We start from the raw sequence: 20243 nt of genomic DNA on the forward strand, positions 1-20243 counted from the left end.
TTTTTTTTTTTTTTTTTTTTTTTTTTTTTAATGAAAGGGAAATGTCTTGGAGATCGCGCGTTTCGAAAGCGCGTTTTCGTTTCCTCTCCTGGGCGGGCTAAATGGCCCTGCCGGGCCGCCGTAGCCGGCCCGCATGTCCCGTTTTGGCGAGGAGTCGCGGTAGGTCGGCGGGACTTCCGTGTTGGCGGGATTCTGAACGCTGCCATGGCTCAGACCGTGCAGAATGTTACATTGTCGCTCACTCTGCCCATCACGTGCCACATTTGCTTGGGGAAGGTAATGGGTGATTGCGGGCACAGCGATAAAATGGGATATGAAGTCGCTCTCCCGGGCCGAGGGCGGTCTCCTGCGGGGGCGGGGAAGGGGCGTGAGGCGCCGAGATGGGAGAAAAAGCTAACACGCGTTCTTGTTGGGAGGCCGCGTCCTGGGAGACTGGGGCAGCGCACCGTGATTGATGGTTTCATCTAGGCGCCTTTCGGAGGAGGGTGACAGCGGCCGGTGGTTGGAGGGAGGGCGGCGAACCGGACCTGCCACCGCCCGCAGTCTCACAGGCGGGGCGCTGGCCTCGAAGGAGGCCCCATCAGAACTGCATTTCAGCAATATTTCACTTCCCTGTGCAGCCTCGCGTGTCGTGTAGTGAAGCCCATTAAAACACATTTCCTGGGAGCCTCACCCCGGGCTCCTTAGTCCTCTATATGACTAGTGTTCATCTTCTGGGGCCTGCAGTGCTGTGTATTGAGTCTTTTCCATTTCCAAGACCCCTTAAGGGCCTTTTCTTATCCTAGCCTGGAGGACGACGTTTGCTTTGAGTTCCTAATTTGAAAAGTAAATAGTAAGTGTTCCTGGAGGGTATTCAGAATAAGAGGTGTGGCCTTTAACTCAAAGAATAGGTCAGTCAGGAGATAGAATACTCTCTCTTTGTGATGCAGGAGGTGCCTAATGTGTTTGTAAAACGGGGTGGAAAGTGGTTCTGAATTAGAAACAGAGTTTGGAACTTTCTAATGCATTCCTCACTTTCATTTCCATTTGTACCTCCCTTTCCGTGTTTTAAAGAGCATTTCTTTACCGCAGAGATCGAGGCGGAAAGATAAAATCAGCAAATTATTTTTACGTCTGTGGTGTGTCTGGGTGTCTGTTTAGTCCTCTCCCCCCACACCCCTAGTGCAGTCTTACACAAACTTCCAGAGCAAGCCTTTGAGTGCCAGCCAAAACGATCTGCCTTAGGTGTTTGAAGTTCTGTGTGAATTTACTGGGTTCAAAAAGTAAAAGAAGGTCAGGATTGGAAGCAACTGATAATTCATGATAGCAGTCAGAATAAAATGCCAATGAAATAACAAATGTGTTGGGAGATCATATATAGGGGATGGCTTGGATCAATTCTGACTGGAGAGATCTAGGGCGACCTCCTCGAGGGTGGTGTTTGAGCTGGTATTTGCTGCTATTTACTGCCTGCCTGCATGGCTAGGGCGAGGGAAGAAGCGATGTTTCTATTTGCCACAGTCTACATTTGGCTCCTAACATGAAGTTCCTGGAAACATGTATTAAATTCCCAGTTAAGTTCCTCCAACACTAGCTTTAACGACTGATGAAAATATTCTTGCGAAGTAATTTTGTACACATTATACGTAATTTCCGTTAGTTAATAGGCTGTCTTTTGCAATTGTGTTGACAATGTGTTCTGTTTGATTTACCAAACCTATACTTTTTGTATTTAACGAAAGTGATACCTCATAGAATATAGTGATTTGCAGATTACAGAATGCTTTTTTTGTATGCATATATTATTTTTAGACTTCACACTAATGCTTTGAGGTAGGCTTGGCAAGCTTAGAGTCTTTGTGGTTGAACCTCTGCATTATCATTTGTGTCTTCAGAATACTAAGGCTTAGAGTCTTCATGGTTGAACCTCTATCATTATCATTTGTCTTCAGATTATTTCCTAAAACACTCATGTAACCTCATCCATGGCAGTAGGCACTTTTAGTTTTTTTTTTTTTTTTTTCCTGTATTGGTTAACTTTATTCTAAAATAAAAATCAGACAATAAAGATAAAAAGAGAATCCCAGCACTTTGGGAGGCCAAGGCAGGTGGATCACCTGAGGTCGGGAGTTTGAGACCACCAACCTGATAAACATGGAGAAAACCCTTCTCTACTAAAAATATAAAATTAGCCGGGTGTGGTGGCACATGCCTGTAATTCCAGCTACTTGGGAGGCTGAGGCAGGAGAATAACTTGAACCCAGGAGGCAGGGGTTGCCGTGAGCCGAGATTGCCCCATTGCACTCCATCCTGGGCAGCAGGAGCGAAACTCTGTCTCGAAAAAAAAATTAAAAAATTAAGGATTTTTGAACAGGCCCTCTTTTTTTCCCCCCCAGGTACTGTGGAAGCAGATAAGTATGCTGACTGAAGGCCTAAGTTCTGCCTTCAGACTAGCTGGGCTTTAATCTAGATTCTGCCACTTACCAGTCATACAACCTTTTACAAGTTACTTCACTCCTTTGAGCCTCAGTTTCCTTGTCTGTAACAGTAGACATATGGTAATAGCATCAGCTTCCCGTCCTTCCAGTTTTCAGAAGATTAAACAAAGCATGTGCAATAAGTTTAGCATAAAGTTTGGCACAATAGCTGTTAGACTTTAGACGTTGAGGCCAGCCCTCAAATTGAGGTAATCAGCCTTTTCCAGTAATTGTTCTTTTTTTTTTTTTTTTTTTTAGCCGGAGTCTTGCTGTCACCCAGGCTGGAGTGCAGTGGCTCAATCTCGGCTCACTGCAAACTCCGCCTCCCGGGTGCAAATAGTTCTCTGCCTCAGCCTCCCAAATAGCTGGGATTGTGGGCGCCCGCCACCACACACAGCTAATTTTTGTATTTTTAGTAGAGATGACGTTTCACCATCTTGGCCAGGCTGGTCTTGAACGCCAGACCTTGTGATCCTCCTGCCTTGGCCTCCCAAAATGCTGGGATTACAGGCATGAGCCACCATGTTGTGCCCAGCCCAGTAATTGTTCTTCTAAATGAAGATTTGCATTCCCAACTAAGTGAGACCTGTGTGCTTTGGAAGTTGTCAGAGTACATCCAGAATTTTCAGCTGGTTCCATGACTCTTGCCTTTTGTATAGTGAAGGCAAATTCAGCATGATTGTGCTTCTCTCCCTTCCACACATATTATATTGGGAGGTACTAAAAATGTTGTGTCCCCAGGTTCACTTCTGCTACCCTGACGTAGAGCATCTCTGGCCATTTCTGAGAATGGCCCTAAGGTTCTTCGTGCCTAACTCTTTTTAAAGAATATTGTTCACGTGCCACTGTCACCATATGTCCCCAGATCTCACAGTTAGCATCTTCTCTTTTGATTATTCAACAGAATTAAGGGCCATTATTCCTGGAGGATCGCTTTAAAAGGAAAAAAAAAAAGTGGATACCATGAAGGGGCAGGGGTGGGACAGGGAATTAAATCTGAAGAGATAGTTGCCAATTGAGATGGAGAAAAAGGAGAGAGAGCCTAATTATTCACCTGTTAATGTTTTGTCTTTGCACTTAAAATGGGAAAATTTAGAACTGTCTCTACTTCAGTGTGAAAGGTGAATTTCTCTCTACCCAATAATGTTTTTAGCAACTTTGCCAATATTTTAAGTAAGAGCTCTATGTGGCCTGAGGCAGTTAGGTACGATCCCATGGGGTGATTTATGTATAACATATTTTCTTGCCTTTTCTTCTTGCATTTTTTGTTCTAGTTCTTAGACTAATGGGCCAGCAAGCAAAGATGTGGTAATGGTCTATCCCAGGGTATTTGTTAAGTGACATTTCATAGTGCTACCAGGCTGTTACAAACCAGTTTACCTCTAGATAATTCCAGGGTTTATCTTTTGAATTAGGACTCAAGCTGTGAAACCAGATTATGGCATGTAATACTTTTTATTGGCTGTGTATGTGTTTCACCATGAGTAAAAGCCAAATGTGGCCCGAAGTTGGTTTCATGAAAGGGTGAAGGAGATTCTCAAGAGAAGTGCAAAGCAACTAATGCTTTTCAGCATTAATGTATCATATTCAGTTATTTCTCATTTGACTATGAGTCCAGTTTTGGGTACTACCTTTTAAGATAAACAATAAACCAGAGTATTTTGAAAGCATTTGGAAGAGAATGAAATTGGGATTGGAATGTAGTTGGACTGGAATAGTGCTGGAATGAATGGATATGATAGAGAATCTTTAAATAATTAAAAAAGTTTTCATTTGGAAGGGAATCAAGCTTTGTGTGGCTCCATAAAATTAAGGTTTCTACTTAATATTAAGAGCAAGCTTTCTGGCTGAAATAACCAGAAATGAAATCAGCTTCCTTATAATACAGGAGTTCCTGTGTCTTGAAGTATCCTGTTTCCCATAGGAATGCTGTCAAAAGGATCCCTTCTTTCGGGGATGCCTCTCTGCTTCTCACCCTTATTTTTTATTTAAAATATTGAAAAGATAGGGCTAAGGACAAAGCCTTATGCAACTTAGAGTCCTCACTCTATGATGACAAATTCATTAATCACTGTTTACTTGGAGCTGTTGATTGACGAGCAAGCCATCCACATCAGTACATGGAGCCCATGTTTGAGTGCTGATTGCCTCTCAGTTCCCAAGAGTGGATTTAAGAACCAGCCTTGCACGTCATTGTCATAGGCAATTTACTTTGGAGAAAAGCCATATGGACTGCAAGTTCTACATTTTCCTCTGTTTTCCAGCTTAAAATAAGTTTGAAGGATTCAGTCACTTTCAGAAAAATATAACAATATTTGTATTTTTACATAGAGTATAACAAATTAATTAAAAAATCATAGATATATCCTAGTAATTATCAGGGTTGGTAAGTAATAGCTTACTTGACAAATAACAATTCTAGTTCATCTTAAAGTATTTCTGGTAGGGATGATGGCAGGAGAGAAAAGATGTATCATTTCTCCTTTTCTCCTTTTACCTGGACAGGAATGGGGACCCAGTTCTATAGGCATTAAGTGACTTATTTCATAGGCTGTGTGTGTGTGTGTGTGTGTGTGTGTGTGTGTGTTTAGGACCTAAATTCTGGCCCAGAGCCTGGGATTTCTTAACCAAGAGCTATCTAGGAATTTTATTTTTAAAAGTTTCCAAATCCCCTACCATAGTCATTTTTACACCGAAGACTAATTAGTTTTCATAGTCTTTCAAGCTCTTCACTAGATAAACCCATAAAGTTTTGACAAGGTGCAAAAAATAATATTCTTTCTAGAAGCAGAGTTGGCTCTTGTCTCTTGTGAGGGGAGGATGTCAAAAGGGCACGGGAGTTGATTTTATAATAGGTATAATTGCAAGACCAGTTGGTAAAGTTGATCAATACTCTCTTCACTCCCATCACCTCCATGTGTCCAGGATCTCAGTTCCTCCAGGCACATTGTCCTGTATTACTCCCTGATTATTGTTTGCTAACCCTGCTCCAAGGAAGAAATAACTGTTTCTGAGTTGAAAGAACACCTGATTTTGCAGTTGAATCAAATCCAGTACAAATCCTAGCTCTACCATTTATAACCCATATCATTATTTCCTAGATGCTCAGTTTCCACAACTGAAAATGGATTTGTTACTACAGCCCCACTAGCTTATTAGTGAGATTCCTGGGAATATCCCAGACTAGTGGTTCTCAATTAAATGGAGGTAGATTTTGTCCCGCAGGGACATTGGGCAGTGTCTGGAGACATTTCTCATTGTTTTCAAGAGCGTGCTACTGGCATCTGGTGGGTAGAGCCCAGGGATGCTGCTGGCTAAACATCATATAATATGGAGGGAAAGCCCCCAACCCCCGCCAAATTTCTTCAGTCCAAATTTTAGTAATGGCAAAGTTGAGAAACCCTATTTGAAGCCAATATATAACTCTTAGTAGGTGAGTCTGGGACGATATGGATATTAATGGACAACAGCTTTAGGCATGGCTCTGCCCAAATATACTTACTTTTTTAAGAAAGGGTATTTGGTGGTAGCATGGAGTCTCTTGGGACTGAAACTTCTTGAAAAGAAGTTAAATATCAGAGCAGAGTAACAGATTGTAAGGTGTTAAGGACTGCCCCCTTAGGCCTATTACAGTAAGAAGGGCCCATTCTTTACACCTGGGGGATACACCCTAGGATAGGAGTCTCCAGTCCATGTCTGGTACTGGTCAGTCAGTGGCCTGTCAGGAGGTGAGCAGGGAGTGAGGTAGCAGTACCATCTGAGCTCCGCTTCCTGTCAGATCAGAGGCGGCTTTAGATTTTCATAGGAGCACAAACCCAGTTGTGAACTGAGTATGCAAGGAATCTAGATTGTGTGCTCCTTATGAGATTCTAACACCTGATGTTCTGAGGTGAAGCCCCCCAATCTGTGGAAAAAATTGTCTTACACGAAACCAGTCCCTAGTACCAAAAAAGTTGGGGATCACTCCCTAGGATACCACTTTAATTTGCTTACTCCAGTTGAGTTTGGAATTGTATGTTACTTACCATTGCCATTTTTGTCATGTATTTTTGTTTCATGAGTACTGTTTTATTTCCACAGGTCTCATTTGAGAGTAAATTGGATAGAAATTCTAATAATGTGGCAAATGATGACTTTTTTTTGTCTTAGGAAGATCTTATTAAAATCGTGTATGTGTTGGTATTGTATAGAGGACGATCTGGGTACAAGAGGATGGGTACTAGATTCTTTGTATTTTGCTATCAGCAGTTACAGTCAAATATATAACAAGTAACTTGTTTTAGTAGTTCTTTAGAAATTTCTGTTCTCCCAAGATAAATTATTCCATTGTCTAGAAGTCATCATCTGATAAACACTCATTCCAATATTCATTTCCAAAGAAATGAATTAGTCAACTGTTTCAGGAAGTGTCCAACACAAAAGTGGTGATAATACTGGGTATCCAAAAGTGAAGAAAATTTTCCTGTGGGTCACATTGTTAATGACTGTTAGCACACAGACCCAAGCAGTCTGCCTGTGGTGGTGGTTCCGTATCATTTTGGCATATTAAATGGGGAGGTTAATCTTCTGCTTTTTCACAGTTTGACAGTAATCATTGACCTTTTGCTTCTTGAAACACTTTTAGGATTATTGTCTCAGCCTTTCATTATAGTACATCAAAATTCACTTTTATTAATCTTATAGCTGCTGTTAGAGATGAGAAGGACTCACCCTGCTGCCAGTGAGCCTGAAATCTAGTAAGGCAGACAGGATGTAAACAGTTTCTAAGTACAGCACAGTGCAGAAAGAGGTGAATATTAAATAAATAAACAGAGACTGCTTGGTTAATTCTGAAAAAGATGAGTGAAGGCCTTGCAGAGGAGGTAGCATTTTATTTGCATCTTAAAAGGAGGGAAGGATTTTTTTTTTTTTTTTTGTATTGTCTGGGGAGGATGGAAAGACCAGGAGGATACATCAAGCTAAGAAATGGGAGCTCCATTAAGTAGGGAGCCCCCAGTGTTCTTATTGGTGAACACAAGTAGATTTGTGAGGTTGAAGTGTGCATTGTGTCAAATGTTGAAATGGTAGGTCAAAGGAAATGGCTGTTTAAGAACTAGATTATGTTTTTTGAAGGCTATACCTACAACTATCAGCAGGAAAAAGTCATTGCTGTTTTGTAGGAGAGGAGTGAAAGCTGCTCTTTCATGTTTTAGGAAGGTAGCTCTGGCATCATTGTGAAAGGTGTACTGAAATGAACATTTGGAATCTAGGGAGGTAGTCATTGCAGTAGATCAAACGTGAAAGAATGAGAACCTTGAACTCATTGGGGTGAGGATGCAAAGGAAAGGGTAGATGAGAGGTAAAAGAACATTTGAAAGTAGATTTGTCATGTTTTGACTATTCCAAGACGTACATTTTTTTTTTCAAATTATGTAACATCTCTGAAATCTGGTTGTGTCTTAACAATTGTAATTGAGAGTCTTTCTTTCTTTCTTTCTTTCTTTTTTTTTTTTTTAGTGATACATAAAATATTGGTAAATCTTCAAATCTGTGGCTTCTTAGACTTTATAATACCAGCATCTGATGACAATGTGGATGGTAAGGATAAGTAAAAAGAGTGATTCAAAAGCCAGACACGGTGACTCACACCTGTAATCCCAGCACTTTGGGAGGCTGAGGTGGGCAGATCACAAGGGCAGGAGATCCAGACCATCCTGGCCAACATGGTGAAACCCGTCTCTACTAAAAATACAGTAATTGGCCAGGTGTGGTGGCATGCGCCTGTAGTCCTAGCTACTCAGCAGGCTGAGGCAGGAGAATTGATTGAACCCAGGAGGCAAAGGCTGCAGTGAGCTGAGACTGTGCCACTGCACTGCAGCCTGGGTGACAGAGCGAGACTCTGTCTAAAAAAAAAAAAAAAAAAGTGATTTAGCGACAGCTTTGTTGTAGCTCAAGTGGAGAAGTAGTTATCTCATTAACTTAGGTGAGAGGGCATGCAAGTGTGTAGAGGAGGCCAAGTTTGATTTTGGACATGTTATGGTTGAATCAGCTACAGGATCCTTATATGTACTTGGCTCCTGGGCATTTGAATATAGTAATATTATTACTTTTTTTTTTTTTAAGGTATAGCTATGTAGAAGTGTCCATGCTAACATCCATTATAGTATATTAACACCTGAATAAAAAGGTTACTAGGTTAAACCAGTTTTCAGAGGCAGAAACCGATGCCCACAGTAGCTAAAGGGCTTACCCAAGGTCAGACTGCTCCATAAATGGAAGAACTGGAGTTGGCCCCAAGTTTGTCTGTCAGAGCCTAAACTCTGCCACTCACTGAGGTCCAGTTACAGAGGGAGACTTGGGAGTTGTCAGCATAGAATAGATGTTAATGACATGTGACACATGAGATTGTGAGAGAAAATAGAACATATCCGATAAGATGGCCCAGGACAAAACGTTAGAAAAAGTAGTTACACCACCTTTAATATCTAGACTGTAAGCATCCCACTCTCTGATCCTGTTTCCATCATACTTACTCTCTACCATTACTTCAGCCTTATTGAGACATTTTTGTTGACTCTATCACTTTTTCACTGTCATCATTACCACTTATGTACTTGTTTGCTTTATTATTCGTGGTCATTTGTTATCATCAGTTGCTGTCTCTCCCTCGTTGGCAAAACCCCAACAGTGGGTAAACCAAACTACTCATCTATTTCCTGCCTGAATCTGCACAGCTAAATATTGATAAGAAAAATACACACCTATGTTAATTGATCTTACTTTGCATTAGAAACCACAGACCTGGAAAAGGAACACCAACAATGTGTAGCGATCCTACTACATATCCCTAATAAGTTTGCTTTCTCACTTTTCAAAATTACTGCTTTATTCTATTCTCTTGTTTTCTCAAATCTGTAACCCACCTGCCTTCTCATTTTCTAACCTCATCTCATATTTAATGACAAAAGAGAAGCAGCTGAGAAAGTTGAAACATATATTTCCTCATCTTTCCATCAACAGATCTTCCAATCCCTTTGTATTTCTTCACACATCTTCTACTTTCTCTTCTGTTGCAAAAGAAGACAAACGCTCACTCCCATGTAAGCCAAAATAGCCCTTTGTGCTTTGGATCCCTTTCCCTTCTTGACTTCTTAGGGACTTTGCTGCCTATTGCTGTAATACCCCTACCACTCCTCCTCCATCACTAATACCCCCTCTTTATCATTGCCATTGGCATTCCTAACCATGGTCTCATGTTTATGCCCTCTCCTTTACAGCAAAACGTGAAAGAATTGTCTGTATTTTCTGTCTTCACTTCTTCATCTTTCATTGTCTCTCAACCTCTAGTCAGGTTTCCATCCCCACCATTCTCTGAAACAGTGCTTGTTAGTAACTGATCACTGTGACTTCCAAGTTGTTAAATCCCATAGTCACATCTCAGTACACATCAAACTCAGTCTCTCATCAATATTTTACTCGTCTGGCCACTGTCTCTCTCTTGAAAAACTTTCTTGCCTTGACTTCTGTGATAACATATTCTTCTTTCCTTTATCACAGGCCCCCTTCTTGTCAATTTCCTCTGCTGGTTGCTCTTCCTCTTCCTTTGCTTGCTGGAATGCCTTCTTTTTTCCAGCTGTTTTGTTAATTTGGGGGATCTCCTCTGGTCCTTTGGCTTTACATGCTCATATCTTTGGTGCCAGTGACTCAAAACCTGCCTTGCTGAACTTGTCCACTTAAAAATGAGCTTAGCATCACAAATTTAACATGGCTGAAACAGAATTCTTGATTTTTACCTTGTATGAAATCTGCTTCTCTTGTCTTTTCCACTTTAGTATATGATCTGTAAAAGTAGATAACAGTCCAAGTAGATAACTTCCCTTTTTACGTGAGCTTCCTAATTTTGGTGTACATAGTACTTTTAGGAATATTGCAGGAATATGATTGTGTGTGTGTGTGTGTGTGTGTGTATACGTGTGGGGGGGGCGGAGTTACAGAATAGATAAAGCAGTATCTTCTTGATTTGGGATTTTTGTGTTCTTAAAAGATTTCATGACATAAAGATGAAATTAAAACATATATGAATATATTATAGGTCTGGACTTGTAAATTACATGAATTTTTGAGACAAAAAAGATAGAACCTGCAAAGAAAGTTCAGATTTGTCTGCCACTTGAGACTCTGACTAGGAGTCCTTTATAGATAAGCATTCAGTCCTGACTGCTGCTTAAGAGCACTTTGGGAGAAGAGTTTGAAACACTGTGATTCATTTTTTTTTTTTTTTAATGAATCTTGTTAAACCAGTTGAAATAAATGATTAGAATTAAGTTTATCCAAGAGGAAGTTTAAATCTATTCCACATTATCTTTGTTTAGTTTTCTTGGGTTAGTGTTCATAATTAAGGGAGAACCAAAATGTTTAGAAAGCCAGACTGAGACCAGAGAGCTCTTTGTAATGAGACTCAAATGATTACCTGCCTGTCATGAATAGCCATGCATCTGTTATTTCTTTGAGAGTAGGGACTCCTTTCAAATTAATGAATACTCAGTAGTATCCTTTTAAGGCAGACATAGAGCAGCACAAGGATTTTCTCTGAGAAAAAATGGCTTGTGGCAGTTCTGTCTCTTCATTCTCCCTCTTCTTACTCTGCTTTTCATCGACCTTCTAGGCTTCCAGTTCCTAGTTTACAAGGGTTCTACACTGTAATTATTATTAGAACAGGGAAATATTTAAAACGGCTATGAAATGTTTTGAGTCGCACAGTGAAGATACTGTGTCAATCAAGTAAAAGACTGCATTTTTCTGTGCCTTTTTTGTTTGTATTGTTAAATTTGTGCTGTTTGAAAAAACATTAAATCATTATTTTCTTCTGACAACTTTCCCAGCTAGTTGAATCTTAATACTATCTTAATAGCAGTTAATCATTCAACAAATCTTTGTTGAGTACCTGCTAAGCACCAAACTGTCTTCTAGGCACTAAAGATTTAGTTATGAATGAGAGTAAATAAGTTCTTGCTCTCATGAGTTTCCATTCTGATAAGGGAGACAGACAATAAATATGTAAACACATGTATAATGTCAGGTAATATAAATGCTGAGGAGAAAATCAAAGCAGCTTCTCTTTTTCAGTTTTCCTCCTGATAAAGCTACTATACAGTCAAAACACCCATTAACCCTGAGCAAGCTACCTAATTTCTTCATGCCCTTGTTTTCTTATTTGTAAAGTATATTTACCCTGTTCACCTCACAACAAGTTGTATTTTTGTAAAGAGAGTTGGAAAGGGTTGGGGCGTTAAAAGATTCATGTGAAAGCCCTTTGTAAAATATGACTATAAATGTAAGTATTATTATTTGTGCTTGTTTAAATGGAGTCAAGGATTTGTGTATTTGGTATATCTTAGTGTTTCTGTCTGCATTGTTTGTCGTTTAGATTATAAACTACTTGAGAGTGGAGCTCAGGCCTTTTGGGCTGTTTTAGCTTTCACTACTGTTTGGTTTTTGGGAGTTGCTAGTAAAATGTCAATACTTAATGGTTAGTTGCTGTTACTCTGTAACATAGGAATGAATTGAGAAAAGGATTCAGGCATCAGATGGATGATTATGCTAAATGATATTTTCAAAAACCTAATCCTGCCGTACCATAATGCTAAAGTAGAAGAGTTTGAGTGAAATTGTCCCAGCCTTAGTGGAACAAAAAGTGTTTTCTTTTTGACATGAGTTCTGTGGTTAGGTACAAAATAAAGCATTTTATATGTCAAAAGCTTCAGTCTCCATGACCCGGTATCTCAGGTAGAATCTCTGTTAAACATGTGTAAAAAGAAGTGTGGTAAAAGGAAGTAGTGTTTTTAATGGCCCTAGATAACCCTTCTTAAACACCTACTTAAGTTTAGAGCAGTTTGCTCTAAACTAAACCATTTGGTCTTCTAGTTATGACTGTTGTTTTGTGCTAAAAGTGTTGTTTCTTTTTTCAAAGGTCCGTCAGCCTGTCATATGCATCAACAACCATGTATTTTGTTCGATATGTATTGATTTGTGGTTGAAGAATAATAGCCAATGTCCAGCTTGCAGAGTCCCCATCACTCCTGAAAATCCTTGCAAAGAAATTATAGGTAAGGGCCTGTTTTTATACGTATAGGAATAGGTTTGAAACAATCTCCAAATAATGTATATTTTGGGAAAGGCTTAAATATAAGACTATTTTCAGTCATGCTATTTGGCCAACATAATGCTGAGTGGATGAGTAATTTGTGTAATGTATATGTGGAGCAGCTGGGGCACAAGGCACTGAGAGGTGCTAAGAGGAATAACACTGAGAGCCTCATGGAACTTACACTCTCGTAGCAACTGAACCAAAAGAAAAGCAGCAAGTGCTAAGGCCTCCCCTAAAAACCCAGAGAGTCCAGCGAAGAAACTTCAGCTAAGAACATTGAGAAGGGCTTCATAAAGTAGGTGGCCTTTAAACTGGACATTTAAATTTAAGGATGGATAACATTTCAACTGGTGAAAATTAAGGAGGGTGTTTCCTGCAGGGAGAATAGCATGAACTAAAGTTTAGATATAGGAAAACATAAAGCATGCTTTTAGAAATGATCAAAAGTCGACTTTGGGTCCAACTGTTGAAATAAGACAAAAGGTAAATTGAGACTTTAATGCAGAGAACCTTGAATGACAGCTAAATTAGGGACTTGCTCTAGGATTGAGAAGAAGGGTGTAGTGGGCATGATGGTTTTGAGCAAAGAATGGTATGAATCAAAATGTGCATTACGAATATTACTCATGTGGTAATAAATAATGTTGGACTATAGGATTAGACAGGTTGTGAGTAGGTCTGGTAGGAGGCTTTTGCCTAGGTGTGATAGGAAATATAAGTCTGGATTAAGGGTATAAAACAAAGTCAGTATCACACTAATATCGGTGGGGCAAAGGAGGAATAAAACTTGAACTAGAGGATCCTTGAAAAAGAAAACTTCTAAAGAGCCTTTTTTTGAGTTTGGTTTTTATTCCACTCATATAAGTTATTTATTTTAGATTATAAAAATTAAAATGATTTCTACTTGTTTTTGCTGTAGGAAAAATTGAAAGTGAATCTATAATTAGCCAAATATAGAAAACATCTTTCAGAAAACTTAAGAAGCCATTGTAATAGTACCAAGTTAGGGAAAATGGATTTAAAAGATTTTTACAAGGGAAATAGAAAGGAATATATATGCTACAGAGCAAAAAAAGAACTAGTAGGACTCAGGAAATAAAAGACCTGAAGGAGGAATCAGAGTTGGCTTTGGTACCTGGGTGAAATCTGGTAGAGGACTAATTCTCTGCTTTGTTGCATGCTGTGGGATTAACCTCTGTTTGTTTGTTTGTTTGTTTGTTTTTTACCTACTGAATTTCACCAAGGAGTCAATTCTTTTCTTGCAGAATATGAGCTTTGATGATTTGAATATTTTACCCATTTTTCTTCTTATCCCATATCCTACCTTTATTATTCATACCTAAATGATATTTCATGAATTCTCTCAAGGGAAATAGTTCATCCATTTTTGCATTTGGATAGAACATCCTGAAAAAAAAAATCTTTAAAAACCTTTGCTATTATCATAATGCTAAGAAGTACAAAGAAGGTAACCACAGCATCAGTGAAGAGCTCTTGGGAAGAATTCATTGTGAGTGCATTTATAACAAGTCATGATATACAGTTAATGCCATGACTTATAATCCATGGTAACTAGGTTGTTAGAACCCGTGAGAAGATATTAATCTAACTACATACGTATATAGCAGGAATATATTTTTTTATAATATTTTGGTTAAATGTAAAGGTAATAATTGATTTTATTATTTAAATATAATCTGTTTTTCATAATTTGAAGTAGTCCAAATGTGATAATATATAGCCCTTTCCTCCACTGAGTTTGCTGTGATAAGATATATAGATAGGTAAACACAATATGATATATTACTGAAGGTATTTCTTATGGTATTACTTGATATTTATTTTTTTCTCAGGATTAGGTAGAGAAAAGGCCTAGTTGTTAGCCCCAAGTGTGTATATAAGGGAAAGGGTAGATACTAAGCTGGAAAGCTATATAAAACAGTAAGGAAAAGGTTCATTTTCATTCTGCCTGAATCAGGATGAAAAATTAGGATTTTTTTTTTTCCTATAGGAGGAACAAGTGAAAGTGAACCTATGCTAAGCCATACAGTCAGGAAGCATCTTCGGAAAACTAGATTTGAATTACTACACAAAGAATATGAGGTAAACATTAATTAAAGTTTAAAGTTATGTCAGCAATGAATTCAAGGTAAAAATTGACCTACCTCAGTCCCCAGACTTCTTAGACTAAATACCCAATGAAACTTTCAATGCCTATTTAAAAAAAAAACCACTTATTTGATAAATTCTTTTTCTTTTCCCCTTTCCTATTTTAAATAAAGAGGTTTTTTTGCTTTATTTTTCCTTTCAGTACCAAGGAAAGGGGGAATGGGATTCCAGAAAAAAGGAACAGATGGCAGCATTTCTTTTTTTTTCTTTTTTAAGTTAAAATTTGCACCTCTACAGACATGTCACTTTATATTTGCTTCCTCAAAAAGTTGGGAGAAAAAGGAAATCTTGTGAAAGCCCATCTGACCTCTACAGTCATCATTTGCTTTTGCCTATTAATTTACTGATGATTATAAGCCTGATCAATTCTAGTGAATACTATACCTAATGTCGACTGCCACACTGAGATTTTAGTATGAAACATGCTATTTGCTAGTTATTGTCTAAAGGTGAATTAACAGGCTGATTAGACATAGTGATGCTACTTTTACAAATAAATTCGTGCTAATAGAATACATACACTTTTGAAGAGTATACATTAAGCCCAGTTTCTTTTTACATTGACTAAAGAGGAAGATATTATCGATCCCCTCTTTTGACTCAAAATATCTTTCAGTTAAACTGTATACATGGAAGCTACTTCAACTGCCTCAAAAATTTTTGGAGTGCAGTGGGGCATAAATACATGATTGAATATGTGTTTAGTCATTTGTGTGTTCCCCACATATATGAATTTGTTTGTTTTATAAAAATGCTATATAACTTGAAATGTATTGCAATTTAAAACAGTAAGTAGTACTATCTGTGTGACATTTAATGCTAAAATGTATTTTTATGTAATGAATATTTATCATACTTAGTAAACAAATTAAGCCTTTGGGAGATCACTTGAGCTACTTGGGAGTTTATTTTCTAACAGAATTTTTAATAACCTCAGTTTAAGGTGACATTTATTATAGATGAATAAATGACATTATAGTAAGGAGTTCTAACCCAAATGTTTAGCAACTGGTTTTAAGATAATAAATAGTTCCAGAGTGGGAAAGCTAATACTTGCAATAGTCATAGTAGTAATTGAAGAACTAGGATCCAGAAAAGTAAAAAATCAAAAATTAACTACAGGTATTATTCTGAAATGGTAGATGGTTTCACTCATACATCAGATATAGAAGTGAAAATATAAATGTCAAACAAAACCCTAACAATCTTTGTTTTTTTTTTTTTGAGACACCCTCACTTGGCCACCCAGGCTGGAGTGCAAATGGTGTGATCTCAGCTTACTGCAACCTCCACCTCCTGGGTTCAGGCAGTTCTTCTGCCCCAACCTCCAAGTAGCTGGGACTACAGGCGCCTGCCACGACACCCAGCTAATTTTTTTGTATTTTTAGTAGATACGGGGTTTCACCATGTTGGTCAGGCTGGTCTTGAACTCCTGACCTCAGGTGATCACCCACCTCAGACTCCCAAAGTGCTGGGATTACAGGCATGATCATCTTGATAACTGTACAGTCAGCCCTTCATGTCCAACGGTTTATCATCTGTGGATTCAACTAAGATTGAAAATTTTTGAAAAAAAAAAAAAATATATATATATATATATATATATATATATATATATATATGTAAACAATGCAGTTTACCAACTATTTGTATAACATTGACATTGTTATTAAAAATAATCTAGAGATGATTTAAAATGTATGGAAGGATGTACATAGATTATATGCGAATACAGCACTAGCCATTTTCCACCAGGAACTTGAGCATCCATGGATTTTGGTATCCCTAAGGGTCCTAGAACCAATCTCCTGTGGAGGTGGGGATGGGGTGGGACACCAGCTGTATGTTTTTTTTTCACCCTGCTCCACTCAATGTACTTTTTAATTCCCCTCAGTAAAGCAGTTTAATATACCTCAAGGGGTTTTTTTTGGGTTTTTTTTTTTTTTTTTTTTTTTTTTTTTTTTTTTTTTTTTTTTTTTTTTTTTTTTTTTTTTTTGAGACAGAGTTTTGTTCTTGTTGCCCAAGCAGGAGTGCAATGGCACGATCTGGGTTCACTGCAACCTCTGCCTCCTGGGGTCATGCGATTCTCCTGTCTCAGCCTCCCAGGTAGCTGGGATTACAGGCATGCACCACCATGCCCAGCTAATTTTTTGTATTTTTAGTTAAGCTAAGGCGGGTGGATCACCTGAGGTCAGGAGTTTGAGACCAGCCTTACTGACATGGTAAAACCCCGTTTCTACTAAAATTAAAAGGTTTTTTTTTTTTTTTAAATGGAATCTACTTTCCTGTTGGAATTCATGCAGCTTTTCTTATTTTCTGGATGATATCTTAAATAGAATCAAAGATTTGGCATTTTTAAAAATCAGAACTATCATTGAATTAAAATGAAAGCAGCATAAATCCCAATTTTTATCAGTCAGGCCACATTTTGAGAATTTAAACTGTATGTGATTTTCTCCCAACAAAACTATTTTGATGTGTAAAGAATCTGTATATCTACAGAATTTTAAGTACAAAATTCAAACCGTGTTGGCTTCAGTTTAGCATATGTATGTATGTATTTAGTGTCTATGCCTGCCTCATGACTATGCAGTGCTTTTTCAGGATGAAATAGATTGTTTACAGAAAGAAGTAGAAGAGCTTAAGAGTAAAAATCTCAGCTTGGAGTCACAGATCAAGACTATTCTGGATCCTTTAACCTTGGTGCAGGGCAACCAAAATGAAGACAAACATCTAGTCACGGATAATCCAAGTAAAAGTAACGCAGAAACTGTAGCAGAGTGGAAGAAAAAACTCAGAACAGCTAATGAAATCTATGAAAAAGTGAAAGATGATGTGGATAAGCTAAAGGAGGTAAGTTGTGGTTTTAAAAAATCTATTATGGTTGTTTTTAAAATTATTTTAAGTATCTTCAAAAGTATAAATAGCCATATGATCTTGACTCATCATCAGATGATTTGTGAGGAAAGAACAGAATTTCTGGATAAGCATTTATATGCAATAAGAAGACTTTTTCTCATTTAAATATTATTAGCTGCCAAGAACTATCAGGTGGTTCTATTTGTAACTATAATTGGAGACTGTGTAGTGCTTCTGTATAAGATTGCATCTTCTAGAAGAGTAATATCAATTTAAAGGATGTGTTTCTGTTTCCTCCTCTTTGTGGTTTGCCTTAGTTTTTTTAAACTTATGTCAGTGACTTCCTCGTGTAGGTATAAACAAGCACAGACCCATTTTCCCATGTATAAAAGGAAAAGTTTTGACCTTATCTTTTCTGTTGCTACAACTGTCTTATTTTTAAGATTGTAGATAGACAAATAAAGGCTTAGTAACCAATTCCAGGACTATTTCATGCAAAAGAATATTGTGGTTTATGAAACTGGTTCATTTTTTTCAATTATTTGAACAAGATAGAGCATGGTGAAAAAGGCAAACTTCTAGGATTTTTCAGTCTAGAAAGGGAGACGAGATCCATGCCATCAGCAAGATCCATGCCATCAGCTAGATGTTATAGTCAACTGCTGCAATGCTGTCTGACCCAAGTGACCAGCCTTTAGCTTGAGTTCAGGTTGATCCACAGTAGAGTTGTCTTGTGCTAAATGGAGATGGTTTTATAGTACTCAGTTCTACAATCACATGCTCAACTATTTGCATTTCGTTAAAATACTATTTCTGTGTGAAATTACTAAATCTTGCTTCCCCAAATTATTAATGACCTCCATGTGATATTTTAAAGAAGTTCCCCTGTATATTGGCTCTCAGGTCCTCAGGTTAAGTAGCAGAGAAATACCTGCAACTTAGATGTAAGCCATCTTCCACATATAAAATAAACGTTCTGTTGCTCTGAAAAGGCTAGGGTGAGGGGAAGAGGATAACCTAGTGCTTTCAGAGAAAAAAGAAACTACAGACATAATTACACTGAGTTTGTTATAAGTGTATAGGAAGGGGAAGTATGTAGTTTCTTTGATTATTGATGGCCATCATTAGTATGTTGATTTATTAGAAGACGAAAGGATACTAAAAGGAATGCCAACTGGGAAATTACAGTATTTATCAATTTGCGTTGTTTCCTTTAATTTCCATGGTTCTTCTTGAGCTATTGGAAAGCACTATATGGTCTACTTTATAGTTGTTAAACTTTGTTTAAAGTTTTGGCAGTAAATACTTCTTAGAATATGAAGCTTTTAAGCGTGATATGAGGGATGTTTATTAAAGAAGAATACATAAAGCACAGTTAATTTTCCTTTGCTCTTTTAATGATCACATGTTAAATTCAATACTCAAAGCTACCCTGGGACTTCAGAATTATTTGGGATATTGAATAAGCCCATTTTCTATGCCTACTGATGCTAGTAGGTAATAGGCTATAAACTGGGATCGTAAGTGAATGAAAAAACATGGACTGCAGAGACAAAACTGAAGTATGGAGTGCAAAATAGTAACATACTATAAATCAAATACAGGAGTATCAAAGATTCAGAATAAAGGATTGCTTAGCATGAATGAAGTGGACTTTTTTTCTGATGTTACCTGGAATGGGTGAGTTTTGAACCATCACAAGGCTAGTCTCATTACCCAGTCAGTGTTAAAAATGCAGAAGTATTAGCTGAAGTATTCATTACTCTTTTAGGTGCAACAGGTAGGCAGAACTCTGCCCTTCATAACTTCAACTCGCTTAACCCTCTTGAACTTAAAAATACCTTTGATAGTTGAGGAACTAGCAAGCCTATAATGAGAAGTATTAGAGAGTCACAGGACTGTTGAGAGACTTTGAAACATAGCCATACGGTAGTGGTGGGGGCCAGGGAAGGAGAAAGGCAGTCAAATGAGTTTCTAATTTAAGCTTGTCATCATCATCAAAAAGCATTCACTAAGTGCCTCCCCTTATGGTGCTATGCTTGAGAGCTTAATTCATTGTCTGCATATATGAGGAAGTAAATGGCTTTCCCTATAACTTCAGAGAAGCAGTAATGGTGTTTATCAATCACTTAAAGAATTAACTCTCCACAGTCCTGGTTGGTGTGCCTCCATGAAGATAAGGAGGTGCTTAGACCCTGCAGGGAAGCTGGATGAGTCTAAGTAAGGGAGTTAGAATTTTGCCAAAATAATGTTCTCTACCTTATTTCTCCTATGATCCTTGTGGTGCAGCTTATGTGGGTAGATAAATAATACAGTCAGAAGTTCTGGAAATTTGTCAAAGTAATGACCAAATTTTTGAAATACGTGTTTAAGCCTTCTTGGTTTAAACCTTTTTTTGGTGCCAGTTATTCTTGAGACCCATTTACTTTGAACGTAAATGCTCTAGTCAAAGAATTTCCCTTGCCCAAGTTAGTGAGGTTGGTTTCTAGTCCAGGAAATGTTATTTCTCTTTGTAATACAATACATAAAAGCAATAACTAGGGAATTTAAAGGAAGTAGCTTCTAAGACGACCCTAAAATTTGAGAACACTAGTGTTTAGTATGTCCAGAATCAATATTGAGCCTCTAGATTT

At 37.9% G+C, this 20243-nt stretch overlaps 1 protein-coding gene across 2 annotated transcripts in view; it reads left to right on the plus strand.

Annotated features, from left to right (window-relative positions):
• The first annotated feature begins 101 nt into the window (after positions 1–101).
• OBI1 (ORC ubiquitin ligase 1) overlaps positions 102–20243 on the plus strand; it is a 42153-nt gene continuing 22011 nt past the window's right edge. The window contains exons 1-4 of one of the 2 annotated variants that reach the window (XM_037727970.1): positions 102–159; positions 12406–12541; positions 14594–14685; positions 17356–17604. In XM_037727970.1, coding sequence (XP_037583898.1) covers positions 14617–14685; positions 17356–17604 — 318 coding nt within the window. In that variant the 5' untranslated portion in view covers positions 102–159; positions 12406–12541; positions 14594–14616. Of the gene's footprint in view, positions 277–12405; positions 12542–14593; positions 14686–17355; positions 17605–20243 lie in introns of both variants that reach the window. The other variant, XM_017498801.2, reaches the window with a different exon arrangement.

This window comes from Cebus imitator, unplaced genomic scaffold (genome assembly GCF_001604975.1).
Source record: "Cebus imitator isolate Cc_AM_T3 unplaced genomic scaffold, Cebus_imitator-1.0 Scaffold252, whole genome shotgun sequence".
Taxonomy (NCBI): Eukaryota; Metazoa; Chordata; class Mammalia; order Primates; family Cebidae; genus Cebus; species Cebus imitator.